The 18,608-nt window shown below is 46.9% G+C and overlaps 9 protein-coding genes across 9 annotated transcripts; 2 read left to right on the top strand and 7 right to left on the bottom strand.

The window, feature by feature from the left end:
* Window positions 1–499: 499 nt before the first annotated feature.
* On the bottom strand, window positions 500–1,308 carry BU24DRAFT_212109 (uncharacterized protein). The gene has a single exon (XM_033521946.1). The coding sequence runs from the start codon at window positions 1,037–1,039 to the stop codon at window positions 599–601; it is 441 nt and encodes a 146-aa protein (XP_033382574.1). The 5' UTR covers window positions 1,040–1,308; the 3' UTR covers window positions 500–598.
* Window positions 1,309–1,364: 56 nt separating this feature from the next.
* Window positions 1,365–2,786, bottom strand: BU24DRAFT_409994 (alpha/beta-hydrolase; the record flags this gene model as incomplete). The annotated part of the gene is made up of 6 exons (XM_033525957.1): window positions 1,365–1,447; window positions 1,505–2,207; window positions 2,254–2,261; window positions 2,313–2,510; window positions 2,557–2,630; window positions 2,686–2,786. The coding sequence occupies 6 exons, from the start codon at window positions 2,784–2,786 to the stop codon at window positions 1,365–1,367; spliced, it is 1,167 nt and encodes a 388-aa protein (XP_033382573.1).
* An 18-nt stretch (window positions 2,787–2,804) lies between these two features.
* On the top strand, window positions 2,805–3,949 carry BU24DRAFT_423249 (uncharacterized protein). The gene has a single exon (XM_033528198.1). It carries the CDS (start codon window positions 3,299–3,301, stop codon window positions 3,899–3,901), a length of 603 nt encoding a protein of 200 aa, XP_033382572.1. The 5' UTR covers window positions 2,805–3,298; the 3' UTR covers window positions 3,902–3,949.
* On the bottom strand, window positions 3,940–5,084 carry BU24DRAFT_481644 (uncharacterized protein; the record flags this gene model as incomplete). The annotated part of the gene is made up of 1 exon (XM_033533185.1): window positions 3,940–5,084. A coding segment is annotated over one exon (1,053 nt), but the record flags the coding sequence as incomplete, so codon positions are not given.
* Window positions 4,995–6,670, bottom strand: BU24DRAFT_423248 (uncharacterized protein). Its single transcript, XM_033528197.1, has one exon. It carries the CDS (start codon window positions 6,459–6,461, stop codon window positions 5,229–5,231), a length of 1,233 nt encoding a protein of 410 aa, XP_033382570.1. The 5' UTR covers window positions 6,462–6,670; the 3' UTR covers window positions 4,995–5,228.
* Window positions 6,671–6,784: 114 nt separating this feature from the next.
* BU24DRAFT_423247 (uncharacterized protein) lies at window positions 6,785–7,657 on the top strand. The gene has a single exon (XM_033528196.1). The coding sequence runs from the start codon at window positions 6,848–6,850 to the stop codon at window positions 7,553–7,555; it is 708 nt and encodes a 235-aa protein (XP_033382569.1). The 5' UTR covers window positions 6,785–6,847; the 3' UTR covers window positions 7,556–7,657.
* A 3,540-nt stretch (window positions 7,658–11,197) lies between these two features.
* Window positions 11,198–11,815, bottom strand: BU24DRAFT_409988 (uncharacterized protein; the record flags this gene model as incomplete). The annotated part of the gene is made up of 1 exon (XM_033525956.1): window positions 11,198–11,815. The coding sequence occupies one exon, from the start codon at window positions 11,813–11,815 to the stop codon at window positions 11,198–11,200; it is 618 nt and encodes a 205-aa protein (XP_033382568.1).
* Window positions 11,816–12,214: 399 nt separating this feature from the next.
* Window positions 12,215–14,199, bottom strand: BU24DRAFT_463036 (kinase-like protein; the record flags this gene model as incomplete). The annotated part of the gene is made up of 5 exons (XM_033532075.1): window positions 12,215–13,026; window positions 13,079–13,253; window positions 13,306–13,424; window positions 13,473–13,676; window positions 13,728–14,199. 5 exons carry the CDS (start codon window positions 14,197–14,199, stop codon window positions 12,215–12,217), a joined length of 1,782 nt encoding a protein of 593 aa, XP_033382567.1.
* Window positions 14,200–16,687: 2,488 nt separating this feature from the next.
* Window positions 16,688–17,059, bottom strand: BU24DRAFT_463035 (uncharacterized protein; the record flags this gene model as incomplete). The annotated part of the gene is made up of 1 exon (XM_033532074.1): window positions 16,688–17,059. One exon carries the CDS (start codon window positions 17,057–17,059, stop codon window positions 16,688–16,690), a length of 372 nt encoding a protein of 123 aa, XP_033382566.1.
* Window positions 17,060–18,608: the final 1,549 nt, after the last annotated feature.

Genomic DNA, 18,608 nt, shown 5'->3' with positions numbered 1-18,608 from the left:
TGCGATGAGAAAAAGGCAACAGAGCATTCACATTTGACATAAATTGCTCACCCACAGGTGAGATTGAGACCGGCTCTGAATTGAAAAGCTTCGATTATAAGGATAGGTATATTGATGTGCAGTGCTGTGCTTCGGTCAAAGCATAACAAAGCTACACTCACGAGCTTTTCAAACCATCTCTTCTTAATAATACATGTATCGAAATGTTCTACAATTCTTTCTTTTGTCTCATCAATTCTAATCAAGAAAACGACGGAAAGAGCTTGGCGTCGCGGAAGTGATTCCAGAGGGGCATCTCCCTCTCCGTGATAATGGTGATAACATCTGTTCGAGGAAGTAAAGGAGCGTGACTTTGCAGCTGGATCTGCGCTGCGCGCACCGTATGTTCTTCTTGGAACCATTAGAAACCGTCTAGATTGGTGTGACGCCGATTGACCTTGCAGTTGTCCGGGTATGATGCGAAACCTTTTCCATTGCGCCGATGTGAATCCCAGGTATTTGAAGTATACAGTCGTTATTTGAAACAAGAAACAATGTGAATTCCCCGTTGACGCCTCCTAGTTGTAGCAATAAGAACTGGCGAAAGCATCATGGACTGCTAGATCCGAAGGGGTCCGCGTAACCGATGTTTCTGGGGCATAGGATCAGGCGAAATCGCATCTTGCTTCTCGATCGTGTCTTCAGTCGAATTTGTCTTCCCGGAAGAATCCGTCGAATCCGACGGTGATTTCTTATGTTGCGGCGCCTTGGGTCCAGCCGCGGTCGCAATTCGCACAGCCTCTGCTTTGCGCCGGGCAACTAATGCGTCTTCCTCCATCCTCCTCTGCCACTTCTCGTCTGACCTTATTTGCGCTTTGCGCATCCATAGACACCCGCATGCGCGTTGTCGACCGTAGCATGCTAGTAACCATGTGACCACGCATGCGACGATGATGACGGGAACGACGCCTGCGAAGACGATGCCCACGATAGACGATGTCATTCTGTCGTCCTCCCCGCGCGGTGCTAGTTGTGAAGTTCTCGGTATGATGGCTGGCATTCTTGCGATGGTGAAGTGTAGTTGGTCGGAAGGTCGCGGAGGATTCGGAGATGGTGGGAAGGGAATTATAAGCTAATGGTGACATAAAGAGTGAAAAGTGAGGTTCAGGGTCCAGTCGTGAACAAAGAGGTCTCGGGGACACACAATAAAATAAGCCCGTTTTTATTATTGTACATTGTGAGTTTATTGTTCTATTGTTGTTTGGTCGTGATAGAATAGGTAAATGTGGCACGTGGAGATTAGCTTGCGCTTATGTTTTTGTATTAAGAATATACCTATCTACAATTGGCAAATGCGCCTGTCAAGTTTGAGATTTGTCTCATCCTCACTGCGCATGTAAATTTGCGAGATTAAAACATTCAAGAACTGCGAGGGAGATGGGTCCCCATTTCATCGTTGTATTGTGGCCTGCACAATAGCTTAGTCAGTGTGTGTAAAGTGGGTGGAGTGGAGTTGAGAACGCACCGCCATGCTTTGCGATCAGTTTGCTGATACTTATTCCAGAAGACTTCCAAACTTCTTGACGGCCCGCTTCGCCTAGATCTATAATTTTAAGTCGTTTGTCGATTTCCTGGTCGGAAGGGTTGTCGTCTGCCACGGCGCGTGTTGTAGCTTTGAAGAGTTCTTCGGTGTGACTATAGGGCATGGTTCCGTCATCGACTGCGTGCACGAGAATCAAATTAAAGGCAGAAAGCTGCTGTACAAGCATCACGAGCCTCTCCTTGGTCTTCCAAGTATCTCTCATACGATGATTGAACCATCTCTGCAACGCCGGAATCATCTTCACAGGCGCAAGGACCGGGATGACATCAGCAATGGAATACGATGAGAACGCATTGCCCGAATCCGTAAACGCAGCGCAAAGTATCAGTCCGGCAAATTGCACAGGTGAGTCGAGCCCACTGTAGCGATGCACAATACCAGACGCGACGGCGGTGCCGAGTGAGTGCCCAAGTAGGACTATCCTGTTGGGAGGTATACAAGCTACCTTCAACGCCCATTCTACCACTGCTTCAGCATCACCAAGAAGTCCGGATTCAGACGGCGTTCCTTTCGAGATTCCGAAACCGCGATAATCAAAGGCAAGGACGAAGATCTTGTCGGATGCGCCAGAGGAATACATCCGATACTCCTCCGTCCTACGCCCTTGCGCTATGGTGGCTGAGTTCTACATTGTTGGTGATTTCTTCGACACATTCGGAAGTATTACTTACTCCATGGACTACAGGCACCATTAGTCTAACATATCATTGTGGAGAAGGTGTTGTGTTACAATAGATTAGAAGCCGTGCTTCCGGGTCGTCCCGGAGGAGTCTAAAAGCTAGTCTCTCCTCGATATCTATATCAGATCCAGACGGTTCTTGAATGAATCCATCTGCATGTTTCGAATAGACACCCAACGGAGCGACGAGCCATGCGAACAGCCGTTCACCATCTACAGCCGATATCCAAAATGGCGAAACCTGGTTCTCTACATCCGTCAATCAAGTTAATTCCCACCAGAAAACGAATCGTACTCAAGTAACCAGCTCTCTCAGGCTCTTTAAGCCATTTCCCAGGCCACATCGTCACCCAGTGCAGATACAGCATCCTATCGTCGTATATCAGCATTCTGCCGGCGCTACCCGCGGAGCTGATGGGCTTACTGCTTCTGCACCCACGGAATGCAGCACAACAGCGTGATTGGGATCCATAACCCACTTATGCAGACAAGCGGTATCACTATGGCATCGTAAAGGCCGCTCATGATGAACCTGTCACGATCGAGATGAAGAAGCGAATGCGAACTGCAGTCAGGCCGGACGCGTAAAGTGATTGGAGGTCTGTGTTGGGTTTAGGGGCCTTCCCGGATGTGGTTAGCCTCGGATACATCAGCATTCACCGCCGACAATAACTCACACTGAGTCATTCTTCCTCTTTATCAAATATTAGTTTGCATCGACGGCGACGCTGAATGGTGAAGATTAAACGGCAGGAATACGAAGTCAGATCCTGTACGCAGTTCCTGGATCTCACCGAGTACAGGAACCCCGCTTATGCACAACTGTCACAACCCCATGGCCATCTATTCCCCCTTCTGGCCAAAAGACTAAAAGTCGCCGACGGGAGATAGCGATTGCTGCCTGCTCAGAGTGCCACCTGTACTCCGCGAGTATTGCCCGAAAAGTCTCCCGACGTCATTATAAAACACAGAAGGCCTCCTAGTAAATTGATGGTTCTGTCAAGCCATTCACCACTTGATTCATCTACACAACAACAATGGCGAACCGAAACGGCGTACACCATGGCTCCTGCGCCTGCGGGAAAGTGACCTATCAAATCAAGCTCACATTCCCACCCGTTCTCGACCCAAGCGCCGAGTCAATTCGTCTCTACAGATGCAACTGCACGCAATGCCAAAAGATGGGACGTTTCCACTGCAAGCCGATCGACATGACCAATGATTTCATCCTCACCTCCTCGTCGCCCTCGGAAATGGGAGACTATCGCACCTGTACGAAGAGGATCGGGTTCTACTTCTGCAAGAGCTGTGGATGCCATGTTGTCGGGGTCGGAGGCGAATGGGAGGAGGTTGAGCTGGATGTCGAAGAGTGGGCTGGAAAGGAAAGCAAGGGCGAGGTGAAGAAGGTCTGGAGGGTCAAGGCTATCGAGAACGCGACGTGGGTAATAGACGGAAAGGAGATCACGAAGAGACTGCTATATGTCAGTGTGAACGCGGGGACTTTGGATCAGGAGGACGAAGGAAGTGTGGACTTGATTGAGTGGCACGATAAGGGATGGTTGTTTTACGTTGAGAATAAAGACAAGGCGCAGGGCACTCAGATGCGCATGGCAAAGCCCTACCCAGGCGGCATGTATTGATCAGATTTGTCCGAGGCTTTGGTCATTGGTAGTTCTGTGAAATTATTCTGGAGCTATGGAGTTGAAGCACTCCGCCATCACTTGAGTGTTACATCATTGGATCGCGATATTAAAAATAAAATGTTTCTTATTAATTCCTTTTTACATATTTTACAGCATCGTCCTTATTCTCATCACTTGACTCTGCAAGAGGAGTACCATGCAATCGCGCTGCAGCAAACGCCACCTCCTCGTATGGTGCACAATGAGAAACACGCCCGTAACTATTATTGACAAAACGCTGAGGCATTTCTGTAGTTTCACGCCAATACCCGTAAGGATTGGACCGATCGGTACCTACATGAGCTTGTCTCGCAGTTGTTGATTTTTGCCACGGTTTGAACGATATCCCCCGGGGCCAGGGCGTCAAGGGTTCGGCTTGGTCGTCCTCATTGACCCCATTCTGCGACTCCATCGTATCACGAGGAGTCGAAGTCATTAGTCCGTTCGGCCAGAGCGTCTTCGACATCTCCGCCCGCGACAATTGTGGACCTGAGGTAGTGTCAGGCCCTTTTTCGAGATCCGCCAGCGCGGTTTTGCGATGTCTGAAAACACTCGAACGGATGCGACAAGAGAGTGGTTTAGCGACATTCGCACGGTCAGTGACGATGGCGTTCTTCGCGATGTTGGTCTCCAGTCGGCGGATTTTATCTTCTAGCGATTTGCAGCTCGGACATCGCCCGCGATGGTTTTGAAAGCATACCAAGCCGAAGAGACCGATTAAAAAGAGTATTGACAAAACCACGAATGTGAGGAAGAGGTAGACGATGGTATTGTTAGGGGGTTCGGCGTGGGGATCCGCAACTGGAGCAGGGGGAATTGGCTCGCTGGAAGTCGAGGGCTGGGAAGATGTCGTAAAGGATGAAGATAATGTTGACAATGAAGAAATGGTTGTTCCTATCGATGTGGTTACAGATGATGTGTTTGTTGCTGAAGTAGCTGTCGGAGGTACAACGAAAGTGTAATCCGTTACCGTGACAATCACGATTGATTGTGACATTATCAATCGCAATGCCCACTGAATGTTAGTTCGATATGTCCAACCAGAGATTCTCGGCAAAGATCCGGAGGAGTGCGTTATATATGTAGCGGGGAAGAACGGATTTGTACAATGCGTGCCACATTGTGTGACGTTGAGCACAATGGTTTTGCACAATGCCAAAAGGCAAGCAAGATAACCATGGTGTGCAGTGAATTTCACATCGTTATTGACTAATTTCACATGTTCTCACGGAAATGACAAGAGAATAGTTTCACTTTCCAAGTTTACCAATCGCTACCCTCCAGCTCATTTTGGCCAGATCTCGTAAGTCCAGTCTTCCATCCTTCCAGTCCAAGGCCAAGAGAAATCCATAGTACCAGCACTGTTCAGAGTGATATTAGGGGTCCCCCCTCCAATCGAGAACTTCTTAAGCTGAGGCAAAGCATCGTGAACAATGCGCGAGGCTGCTTCGATCGTCTCAGCAGTCTGTTGAGCCACCATGCGCCCGTACGCTCTACCATTTTCCCCCTCATATGCATTTCCGCACCAATGGCCCCCTTCAAAACCAAGATCAAGGTCCTCAGATCGTGGTAAATTGAGCTCCTCGAGGTGCGGAAACTGTGCCAATATGGACAGGTAGCGCTTGAGTGCTTCGCCCACCGGTATCTTCATATAATTGGTCCAGTTCAAGGGCCCATCCATCGTGAGAGTTGTGATATTGGGAGCGTTGTCCAATATTTTTTCGACCAACTCCAAGTTCCACCTTGCATACAAATCCAGGTTTTTGATCGGCATGTCACGCATGTTGTTGATGAATGCCACCCGTTCGGGGTTCATAAGGCCCCAACTCCAACTATGGTAGTTTGGACCATCCATCCTCTTTACATTAGGACATCGCGACAGGAGCCAGTCGTTGTGGGCTGCGCTGCGGAATATTGTGATGCTCGGTAATGTTACATTCGCCTCCGCAAAAGCCTTCTCGAAAGCCGGCGATGACGCTTCAGTCACGCCAAAGCCAAGTATTTCCAAGGAATACATGCTAGGAAGGACTTCTGCTAATAGCTGAGGGACTTCTGGAGGGGGCATCGTGTCTTCGATGTAAGGAGGACCTTCCCAATCATGCACAAGCATATTGATGCGCAAATGACGCACATCGTGCAAAGCAGCGGGACAACTCCTCATCTCGCGTAATCTGTCGTGGGCATTCTGCCAGCTTGGACGCGACACTCCCGCCCTCATGTTGTTGATATTAAGCTTGCGAAATAGATCTGATGGTAGACTTTTGCTGGTTTTGTCTGCATTCTGCCAGAGAGGTGAGCTTTTGTCGCATAGCTGCCTCTCGATGTCAGGATGTCGAGCGAGTATTTTCTCATTATCTTTCAGCCACCGATGGTTGATATCTAGAACGAATTGGGGGATAGGACTTTTAGCTGGCGGACCTATCCTAAAGATATTTTGTACGATGGAAGGGAGATAAAGAGATTCGACCACGCTAAAGGCGTACGCCAACAACAAAATATGATATGTCTTGACTCTCATTATCTCAATATCAATGTCAAGTTGTGATGTTGAAAAATGTGACGCTCGTACTGGAGGGAAGGTTCATATCGATCAGTGAAATAATAGCACTGAAATTGGTTGCCTAGATTTCATCACAATATGGCGTGTTGATGCGCAATTTCGTTGACGCCTGCATAGATACCACAATTGTCAAAGGACACGTAGCGCGTGTGTGGGCTCCTAACGGGTGTTAGAGGTGAGTCGATGTCAGGCGTTCCCTAAACACGACGTTTGAAGGAGTCATGCCAAGCATCTTACAAATACAAAAAAGTACAAACCCTAACGTCAAAGCCAGGCGCTATATTTTATTTCCAACACGTTCTTGACTTCGATCCAAATTTTCCAACATTGAAAACCTGAGCAGCATGCCGCTATTTATTGCACCCGTACGACTGGAAGATTTCGATATCATTGAGAAACATGCCGACATATATGAACCCGGCGATGATCTTGTAGCTCCGCCATATCCTCTAGCTTGGCCAATTACTACCCGAGAGGAGGCACAGCATCGGCTCCAATTCGCCATGGCCAAGCAAAGACGACGATTCCAGGAGGATTCGACCGCTCGATTTGTCAAGGTGGTAGACGCTCCCTCAGCCACGCAGATTGACCAAGGAGAGATTATCAGCATCGCTCGGTGGCATTATTTTCCGTCTGGTTATGACTTCCCAACCATGATTGACTGGGAGTTGGCCGAGAAAGTATCTGGTCAGGATTGGCCCCAAACCTTCAACCGGACACTCCACGACTTCATCCTTTCTACCCGTGATGAGGCGAGGAAAGAATGGATTGGCCAAGGTTCCCCCGTGTGGATTCTTATGCACATGGTTACGCGGCAAAGCCATCGGGGTCGGGGTGCTGCTGCCATGCTGATTAAATGGGGGATCGAAGAGTCCGAGGAGAGTGGCATTCCTGCATATCTAGAAGCTGGGGCACAGGGGCGCCCGATTTACGCGAAATATGGTTTTGAACAGGTCGGCGATATCAGAAAGCTTGATTTGAAGCCTCATGGTGCGGATGTAGTCTTTGAGTTGGTCAATATGGTTCGATTTCCGCAGAAGCAATTGGCATAATATGAGCAAAGTTTGTACATCTTGGACGATGAGTCATTCTCTTAACAGTGACACGCGGTGACCAAAAAAATACAGCAAAGACTCGTACAGATACAATTTTGGACCAAAAAGCAGACTTGCCCCTAGATTGAATCATGTCATTATATTTCACAAAAGGAAGATACAACGGGAGCAATTTCTCCCAAAGAAGGCATGTGTTCATGGCGAAGCTGTAAAATAGGATCATCAAGAGCCATCAGGAATAGTGATTCATCTTTGATATGAAAAGGTAATGAGGCAGTTGGCACGACCTATAGCTAAGGTTAACCAGTAGTGGACTTATGGGACGAAGTTGAGCCGCGTATGCGGTGATTTTGACGGTTTATTGTGTACTATCTAACCAAATGAAGGTGGTGTAGATCTAGTGAGCTACTAAATCATAACAGGGAATATGTATGGGGAAACCCATATCAGGTACCTTCAGTCCAATTATCCATCCCCCCAATTTCCTGCAGAGACAGTTCGATACGGATCACTCATCTGGGCGAAGGCTGCTATGCCAGGTCCCATTGCCCAGAACGGTATAGGCCTTGTCCAGGTTGGGCCAGACCTTACCCGAGGTGAAGGTGAGGGTGGTTCCGGTGTCATTGTTGATCAGCTGGATGTCGATAGTGGCCGCACCCACGGTCGAAGCGGCCTTGATATCATATACACCGCTCGTTCCAGTACCGTCGCTAGGAGTCAGGACGAAGGTAGTGCCCGACCAGGCCGGGAGGGCTGAGCTGAATTTGCCACTGAAGTACTTGTGTACCCCGTCTTCGAGAGTGAAGTCGAACTGGAAGTTGCCGTTGCTGTCGGAGCTGCCGATGCCGGACATCTGAGAGAGAAATGGGTTAGATGCTTACTGAGTATAGCTTGGGGAGTGATGCTCACTTTGGTAGATTGGGTCTAGAGATGAAAAGATAGTTGGTTGAGAAGGTCTGAATGATTCTGGACTTAGGTTCAAGCTGTTGCTGATGGTTTTAGAAATGATGGAACAGCAGAACTCCTCCCCTTATTTATACATGGGTAAAGGGGGTCGGCCACCCGGAGCCTTCCATATCGCTTTATCATAACGGTGAGCTGAGTCTGAAGCGGAGTTAGGCGTGATGAGACAAGAGAATCTCGTAATATCTCCAGCATGTCGTGACAGTGACTTCTTTGGATATAGCATTGGCCTTGCATGAGACCGCATCCGGCTCGCTGAGACCCGCCATTCTCCGTCATGTCGTGAAAGTGACTCTGTTGGACATAGCATTGGCTTGTGTGATACCGCATTCGTCTCGTTAGATCCGCCATTCTCCGTCAATTCATGACAATAGTTCTGTTGGATATGGTATTGGCTTCATGCGATACCGTATCGGGATCGTTGGAACCCGCCATAGGCAGGTATACGTGGGGCAGAGTCTGTCCAGACCTGTCTTCTGGTCAGCCAGCCACGGTCGAAGCAAGATATAGCGTAAGTCGCAGATGAGGACGTGATGAAGTTGCATATGAGAACATTCATTCGAGACTCTCGGGATACCGCTGCCTAGTGGCTCTGTCAGATGGTGTGTTCCATTGATATGAGCTCGCTACATGGATTTCAGCTCATTTGATAACGACACAAGTTCTGTCTGAGCACGAACGTTGAATGTCGGAAAGCTCGGCAGTGACAACAACCTTGGGAGCGCAAAACTTCGATGAAACTCTTTGTGAGCAGCTTTTTGGGTGCAGAACATTGGTTGCCAAATCCAACAGACTTGTTCCATTGATTACTATTGGTTAGACCGTAATTTGTATCGATCTGCTGAAGATCAGTTCTTGCGTGCGAAGACGTTTACATGGTGGCGCACGGCCCGCTCCGCGGAGTCCTTGTCATTTGTAGGACCAACTTGACACAGCTCTGAAAACTCCATCCAAAAAGCGCCATTTGCGGGGATCTAGAGCTGACGGCTAACTCCTTGTACAATGTCAAGGTCGATCAGATGGCATTCGCTACTTCAAAGCCAAACCTAACGCCACGGGCCGATTCCGATAAAGTTTACCGAGGATCAACCTGTAAAAGCTTAGCTCCTGTGTGTCAACATGCATACTTACTCACACAAGTCACACAAGTCACACAAGTCACACGGTCACACCAGATGCATCGACTGCAAGAGTCTCGACTTGTCTTTATCGAAAGGCATTTGGGCATATTTGTGGAAGCTACTGGGATCTCAGAGCAGCATCCTCATTTGTCTGTGGCGCTCTATTTGTCCACTTCAGTGGATTGCTAACCTTGTTCGTTGAATCACGCAGGTTGTATGTGGTAAATCATTGTAGTTGACTAGGCGCTGTCACGAGCTTCCTCAGACCTGTTTGCCATCACCAAATCGCGCTCGAACCCTATTGAGTGCAATCGTAGATAGATGAACAATAATGTATGCATTCCCAGGTATTGAGTAGGTCAACCGTTAATCGTAGGTTGTCGGGATATGATTAACCATCCCGCTCCCGCCTTCTCGGAACCCCACCGGCCCGAATTGTCCCCCCAACAACACAAGTCAAGAATGTACATTCGGAGAAGGAGTGGTGCAAAACGGACCGACAGGCTACATGTACGGCCTCGGGAATGCTGGATCCAAACATTTGGGGGGGCTGGTCGGTGATGGTCATAATCATAGCACAATCTCGCACTCCACAAGTCCTCGACACTCGCCAACATGGCGACTTACCACAATAATGCTACTTTGGACCGTTATTCTATTCGGTCAAGTTCTCGCCCATACTGGAAATGAGCAGCTTACTTCAATGAAAGGCAAACAATTCAATGATAGTAGTGAGTATCATCGCGGCTGCATCTCTCGCTCTAGTGATGGCTCCAATGATGGTACAATTGAGTGTCATCTTCCACCTCTTCCATGACAGTAGGGTAGAACGAGAGTTGATGGTTCTGATTTGTTATGTGCGCCAACTCAACGAAGTGCACATCAAACAAACATCCGCTTGCGTCTTAGAGCACCGCCTGGAGCATTTGTCCCTATAAACTACTTTGACAATGGACATTTCACGCAACCGGAAACCCAACCTTGGAAACGAGTTGGTATCGGGACCGTATGTATGTTTGAATGGGTCGCCCCAATGATGAGTGAGTGAGAGGTGATGTAAGTGCAAGAATGTGCACAATCAACCAGTGCTATCTTAAAGAGAATAGATATATTTTCTTTGTCATCTCTAAGTTTATTTTGAACCCTAATCTTTAGTTTTCGATGTAATGTGACCGCCACTTTGCAAATTCTAGGTTCAGCTGTGTGTGTTGGACCACGCCAGTTCTCAGTCACCAAGCCAGACAACTAAATGAAGTTAAAACTATAGCAACCATAATGAATAAGTGACATCATCTAAAAGTTTTGATGTTTTACACTGTCCGTTGGAACAAGAGGTGATGGCTTGAACATAGCTGCACGAATCGATCATGATCCCAAACCTGTGACGCATCATCTATGGTGTATTAGCACGCATTGTTTAATTCATATTGAGATTATTTCTATTCAAGTGGAATCTAATCCCACACTTGTCTTTGGATGGCATACTATATTAAGCGAAGCCCTGGTTCCTTCAGTGACCCTAATCTTTCATGATGGAACCGAGATTCCAGATGCATTAAGAGGACATATGCACAGCCATAGACCTTTCGAAGATCACATCTACAAGCACGGGTCGCTCAGTACTCATTGACACCGATGTGGCCGTGCTAATAGTAGGTGCTGTGTACCCAGTTTCGATGCTCGAGTCAAGAGAGATAGCATCATCTGCCGGAACTTTGGGCAACTGCTGGTCATGGACACTGAATCGCGAGATCCTTGAACAGGTAGTGAAAATTGAAGAATTGCCACGGGCAAGCTTACACGGCTGCATGGGTTGTAAGTGCGGCACTTGGTCCACTAGCCCGAAAGCAGACTGTTCGCCGGGATGGCCAATCGCCATCGGAAGCCCTAGCCCTGAAAAGTCCATGCTGTCAGGGTGGTAATGGCACACGCGAAAGACAGCTTGCTCGATATCGCTGATACTATATGCGGGCATGGACATCGGGAGTCGGGGAGTAGACCAATCGTCAATCGGGAATCGATGCTTTGATCGACGACAATAGAGACGACTTCGTCGAAGAACGAAGGAGAATGCCACAATCGCCAGAACAATCATGCAAGCGGTGGCAATGATTAGAGCGGTGACGACTCCAGGCTTTTCAATGAACCTGTCAGGAGAAGAGCCTGTAGACATGACTACACCTCCCTTTGGTCCTTGAGCGATCTGACTGTTGGTCTACTCCCGTTGACTCTCTGGCGATCGGATAGTTGGCCTACTACCCTACGCAATTGAGTTCGGCTCTGCACTGATATTATGGTCTTGCGATGGGTTTATAACCAATCCAGTTTTGACATAATGTTGCCCAACAATGCTTGCCCGGTCATTCACTGTGACCATGCAGTTACAGTCACAAAGAACACTGTTAACATCCCGTACCTATTCCATACCCAATATCGAATGGATTGTTCAGCTCATTGTGAACTGACAACAGGTGGAACATATCTCATGAAATCACCCGTTCAATGATGTATGACATACGGAAAGTACGACGGATGTGATGGGTAGAATTCTGTGGAGTTCATGGGACAGTGGCTAACTTAGCTGATAGGGGTAATGACAAGCATGATACAAGGTCAGTGACATTTCATTATTTGCATCGGAGAAATCGTCAGGCTCATTATCAGACGCATCTTCAGGATTATCATCGGACGCATCTTGAAAAACATCATCAGATACATCTTGAAAAACATCATCAGATACATCTTGAAAAACATCATCAGATACATCTTGAGGATTATCATCAGACGCATCATCCGGCTTATCATCAGATGCATCGCCAGGCTTATCATCAGACGCATCTTCAAGATGTTCATCAGACGCATCGTCAGGCTTATCATCAGACGCATCTTGAGGATTATCCTCAGACGTATCTTCAGGATTATCCTCAGACGAATCTGCAGAATTATCATCAGACGAATCTGCAGAATTATCATCAGACGAATCTTCAGAATTATCATCAGACGAATCTTCAGAATTATCATCAGACGAATCTTCAGAATTATCATCAGACGAATCTTCAAGATGTTCATCAGAAGAAGACTCCTCTGACCCATCCTCAGGTATCTCATCCGGTATCTCATCTGGTATATACCCCGTATCATTTATGAAAGGCTCAAGCTGTAGCTCCTTTGTCGTTGCACGTTTTTTTAGATCTGCAATGAACGTTTTCTCCAGGTAGGGTATTAGAAGAGCAAAGAAATCTTCCTGTTCCTCGTCGTTAAGACTCTCAAACAAGTCGTCGTCGTTGGGATGGTTCTTGTCTTGTTCTCTCCCACGCTTAGAGGACGAATGGAAATCCTTCTTAATTCTGTCAGGAAAGGGCAAGGTCTTGATGCCTCCGAAGCCTTTGGTAAGAATTAGCTTTTCGCTCAGGTTGAGGATTAAGATTAGACCTACACTCGCTGCCTTGAAAATCCTTCCACTTTCCCGTAGCCAGACCAGTAATCAATTGGCTTAGCATCCAAGGGGCGGCGGAAGGGCCTAGTACTTCGAATATCTCCGTTATCATACATCGTCTGTCCTGCTCAGGCGAACGAAAAAGGGGATCGTTTCCACAAGAGATGCCATATGTCTAATCGACAATATCAGTACCTTGAGCACGAAGAACGTATGGAAATACTTACAACACATCCTAAGGTCCAAATATCAATGGAACGACCTAGTGGATGGGAAAATATCATTTCTGGTGGGGTGAAACTGAGTCGCGAGTCCACGTATGAAGGTCGCTCTGATTCCAGGAAAGCTGCACGTACTTAGCTCCGCAGACGAATAGGGGTGTCTTGTTACTTACATCTCGAAAAGCCGAAAAGTTGAATATTGCTGATCTCTTCCACAATGGTCTTGGACACGATGTCTAACTCCCCCACGACGTATTTTGGAACTCCCTCCGCCAGTGGCTGCGCATCTTCTCTAATGACATCTCCCTTCTTTATTTTACTGAAATTGATGTCGCTAACCCTAGGAATCTGGAATGCAATGCGCTCTCCGCTGATGTCTTTACAATGTTAGTTAAGCCCTGTGAATCCAGATCAAAAGTAGTGCTTACCTCCGTGCACTACCCCAATAGAATGAAGAAAGTCGACTGCCAGAAGAAGTTGTCTGGAAACCTCGCGCGCAAACTTCGTGTTGAACTTGGTGTACAAGAAAGTATCCCACCTCACATCATCTATTGTCAGTCCGAATAACTTCGTCACCAGACAGAGATGTATACCGTTGGGTCCATCGATAAAGAAATGATCTACAAGTTCCGAAATATACTTGCATCCGGGATGATCGCTCCGGTTTGCATCGATGTATCGCATGATCCTCAGCTCCTTTACTCCTTTCTGCAACATATCTGCCGTTAGGATCTTCAAGGCTACAATGCCGCCTCCCCAACCATCCTCGGCCGCCCACACGGTACTACTATACCCATGCGTAATCTTATTGATAACCTTATATCTTTGATCCTTGAACTCATCTCCAATTAGAACAGGATGAAGTCCTCCATTGACGTATCTTGCAGGCCGCTCTGCCATAATTCCAATGTCCTTGTATTCGCCGACCTTGTAGCCCCCGTATATTTTTTGACAACCTGAAACAGGTTTGGCGACCTCGTTATCCGTGATTACGTACACTTTGGTTGTGTGAGTCGGAAAGTATGAAGGAGTGATTTTGTTATTCCCTACGTCTTGCCGGGATGTCTTTTAAATCCGCGATGTGCTATAGTTTGCTGTAAGGTGGAAGAGAGCATAGGGAATAACAACGATCTTATGTAGAAGTTCATGGAAAGACAGGAATTGTAACGCTGCCAGGTTGTTGCCGAGACAGCTCTTCAGGATCTTGTAACAAAGAAGTGCATGTGGTGGCTTTCGATGCATGACCCGGTTGACAACATGGCTGAAGTTGATACGACACGCTCAAAGAAGTCAAAGATAAGTGACTGTCTCGATGGGGAATAGATTAAAACTGATGGTGAATGGAGAGTTGTACATCTACATTCGATGTTCCGAGAGTGTAATTATAATGTTACATTTCAAAGAATAACCCAAGATTGTGCACATTTACACTGTCCATAATTCTTTCATGCTTTGGAATAAGTGAATTTCACACACAGTTGACAGGTTACAACTGGTCGCATGTTCGCAACGCAGTTCTACTTAGAATCCCTGCATACGCCTGCAACAAAGAAAAATATGCATGCGCGAAAAATAATTTGCAACATTCAGTCCTGATCTTGTGAAAGCGCGACGCCTGACTAAAAGCTGGACTCGTATAGGTGGCGGCTTTCATCGTGACGCAATATCATCTGCACACCTCCGACGGGGACGGGCAACAGTAGAGAATATTAAGCGATAGGAAAAGCTCATTGATCAGGAATTGGGACTTCAAAAATTACATGTACCGACCTGTCTCCAAACAAAGACAAGGATTTCTAACGGTTAAGTGGTGTAGAGAGAAATGGCTTTCTCCACGGCAAGCTTGCCCTAGTAGCGTGACATTTGGCAATTCGGGGTCGGACGTATGAACAAAGGTACCCTTGCACGTGGCTTACTGGATTCACTACCACAACCTGCTTGTTCTTTGTGGTTGTCAATTCCCTTGAGAGTGAGCTTAGCGGAGAACCGATTATCGTTCTATTCATGCCACATGATAAGGATCCTTGGAGTGCTTTGTGTACTAGGCATCTCTGGTTGGTTATAGGCTTGACTTGTGGACCTGATTGTCCTGGCTTGCCAGACTTCCATTCCATACTAGCCTAGTATAGGAAATGAAGCATTGGTCCACATCGGGAAAGGAATTTGGCAGCAGGTGAAGACCTTTTCCATATTACCCTGGAGCAGAATGTTTCTTTTCATACCGGCGGTGTCGCTGTCAGAATCATCAGATAAGATGGGTGGGTTTTAGATCAATATCAGTACTATGTTTTGTTCCATGTTCATAATTATTGCATTACCGAGTTGGATAATTGAATGAGAGAGCATAAGAGATAATATTAACTAAGGTGGGCGAACCTGATCCTATATACTACTCAATGTGGGCTGCACAGACCCCTGCACAGACCCCTGCACAGGCTTCTGCCTGTGGTGCACGTGACTCACTGATTCACCAGACCAACTTACCGCCTGTGGATGCAGAAACAACGGGTTTCAAAAGTGCGCGAGGAGTATCAGATCCCGGGTAGGCCACTGGCACAGCGTAGAGAAGACAGAAAGCGCGGTCTTGGTATCACAAAAGAAACTGTCGTATTAGTAGTACTTTATTATTAATGTCGGTTGCTGAGTCAACTGGAGGAGTTGGCACTTCAACATCTCCTTTTGTAAGCTTATTGCTTAGCACGTTTATGGTCTTAACGGCAAAGATGTTCAAGTGTTCAAGTGTTCAAGTATTCAAGAGCAAAACATTCATCACATGATTGGAACAAGAACTATTGTGATCAAGCAATTGAAGTAATTGTCATAAAGATACAGTTCTAGAATACAAGCAACACATACGCCCCAAAATCCATCGTCATCTCCAGTGAAACCAGCGAACGAACTGCAAATGTCGATCGAAACATTCTAGCATCAAACGGACTACGGAGCTGAAATCTTGCTGCAAGTCAGACAATATTGTGAACAAGTTAGAAGAGAGGACGTCATGTTGTGCCGGCAAGCGAGTGGCCAGTGGCTATTGTCATCTCTAGTGAACACTCTAAGGAGAGCAAATGAGTTATGTTGCAGAAGATAGTGTGAATGTGAAACGAGGCATCCCAATGTCGGGCGAAATCCAAGAAAGTGACGATTGGCGCAAGCCAGAGGCGTAGGCAACGAGTTTGGAAATCAGATGTTTGTCCGCGATGGGGGCTCTTTTCATCTCCAGCCGTCAATAGAGAGATGGCCAAAGGGCAGACATGGATCTTGGCTGTAGATTTTGATAATGGATGAAGAAAGCGTGGAGTAAACGAGGCATTTCGACGTCGAACAGAAGTCGAAGGGGTATGTGAACATGCGAAATCGTCTGTTGTTGGTAGCACACGGCCGGGAATCAGCGATATTGTTGCGCGTTTCGATTCCGTCGATATCGATGTCGACGTGGACGTCGACTCCTCGCCTCGTCATCACGATCTTCGCCGAAAATCTGCGGTGGCATGTCTTCACAGGGCCGGTAAATATGGGCGACAAACTGTCTACCATTGAGGAGTTGTTGTGAGGTCTTGAGGCGCACAGTGATATGCAGGACAGGGTCTTTGCTGGTGTGCAGACAGACCCAAATGGACATCTCTGCATATTGTTGGAACCGAAGGTCTTCCGAAATAGCGTTGCGACAGATGGTCTCTGTAAGTTGTCGCTTGGTTTTATTTGGCGGCTTTATGAGAAGTTCATGACCCCAGGTAATCGGGGGCGTGTTGGTTGTCATTTTGGTGTGTTCAACAGACAAAGTATCGATTGAAGATCTTGGAATTTTGACAGGGGAAAAGGAAGAATTCGAGCACTGGAAAATAAAGCGCTGGCAATGAAGCAATTCAAATACTAGAGATACATCAGATCGAATGTAGGAGTAAAGGGAAGCCTGCGACGGCATTGTAACCCATAGCATCGCACATGATTCTAGATATCCAATCATTCCTACAGCGATAGTCAAGCGTCTGTATCCAGCGAGTCAAGTTCAAAGAAAGATTCACGGTAAACGAAAGAACTCTTGATTAATTTTAGAAGTCATTTTTAGACGGCCACGCAATATCTCAGCACTGAAATGCTCTGGAGGGGCACAAAAGCTTCAGAATTTTCCATTTTCTGTGCGATATTCTGGATGACTTCATCGTTGCTACCTATGTTTGCCGTGAAATGTTAGTACCTAAATCGCAGTATTGGTCGTGAGTGTTCGAAATCGTGGTGTTGAAAATGCACGGAGCGACCCCGTGACCTGTGTTTTGAGAAACATTCACGAATGTCTTAGTCTGAAAAGATGGGCTGTTTGACCAGTGAATCAAGAAGCGTGACACGGATTGATTTCTTGAAGGTCGGAATACACCTAATGGGCAACGAAAAAGAGGATATGATGCCTGTTTTATGAAATAAACTGAATAAAATTCAAATTCACTCTGCATAGCAAAACACAAATGTAGGCGAGCTGTCATTTTTAGCGGGACACTGAAATGTCCCCATTTTCCCCTCCCAGACTGAGTGAAACAAGGAAAAGCTGCAAACATGGCCCGTGAGAAGGCAGAGCCTGTCGGTACCTTCGCGCGAAGGTTATGGCTATTACCTTACAACGTGACGATGCAGAAACACATGAGAACACTTTGCGTGTCTTTCTCTCTATGGCTGGCCGTGCAACCTTTGCTATTATCATGCTCAGTGTTTTACCAGCAGTCCGAGCTTAGTGGTGTTAAACAATATGACTGATTTACCTACGAAAGTTATCTTTAGAGATTTCCCCCGTCAATCTACACATTCAGTGCGAAACAAGTTGTAAGACGCGGGACAAGTTTGGCTGCACTTGTAGAAGCGCACACAGACTGGCGACAATCATTCAGAGGGCGAATTGGGCGTTGACTCAATGAGACTTTGCTACCCGCAATGGTCCGCGCGTGCACTCCTTACGATAACTAGAGAGCTGGATGATAACTACTAGAAACTCATTGGGAATGCCTGTCGTGGAAGTGGAGAGCTAATTAACGTCAGAGGCAATATTCGCAAACACATGACGGGTGTTGTCGTCGTCTTTTGCAGCATTGGTATCGGTACAGGACCAGGACGAAACTGGAAAAATCATAACTTTAAACCTAGCATCACACCATGAACAGCGATCTATAACTACGTATAGGTAAGGTGTCTGGGTTTTGCCCGCTATATGCGCTTTTTAAAGATACAAGTAAAAGTAGTCTTAAATAATTTTCTGTTGTGAATGTATTTTCGTACGCTACAGCAGCCTTAGGAGAATATTTAACTGAGGTTTACCTAGT

Source organism: Aaosphaeria arxii (genome assembly GCF_010015735.1).
Source record: "Aaosphaeria arxii CBS 175.79 unplaced genomic scaffold BU24scaffold_5, whole genome shotgun sequence".
Taxonomy (NCBI): domain Eukaryota; kingdom Fungi; phylum Ascomycota; class Dothideomycetes; order Pleosporales; genus Aaosphaeria; species Aaosphaeria arxii.
Note: the sequence above shows the minus strand (reverse complement) of the source record. Positions and strands in the feature narration are given on the sequence as shown.

What these genes read in the sequence shown, in the direction of transcription:
- BU24DRAFT_212109 (XM_033521946.1), bottom strand. Translation starts at nt 1,039, where the DNA reads ATGCCAGCCATCATACCGAGAACTTCACAACTAGCACCGCGCGGGGAG.
- BU24DRAFT_423249 (XM_033528198.1), top strand. Translation starts at nt 3,299, where the DNA reads ATGGCGAACCGAAACGGCGTACACCATGGCTCCTGCGCCTGCGGGAAA.
- BU24DRAFT_423248 (XM_033528197.1), bottom strand. Translation starts at nt 6,461, where the DNA reads ATGAGAGTCAAGACATATCATATTTTGTTGTTGGCGTACGCCTTTAGC.
- BU24DRAFT_423247 (XM_033528196.1), top strand. Translation starts at nt 6,848, where the DNA reads ATGCCGCTATTTATTGCACCCGTACGACTGGAAGATTTCGATATCATT.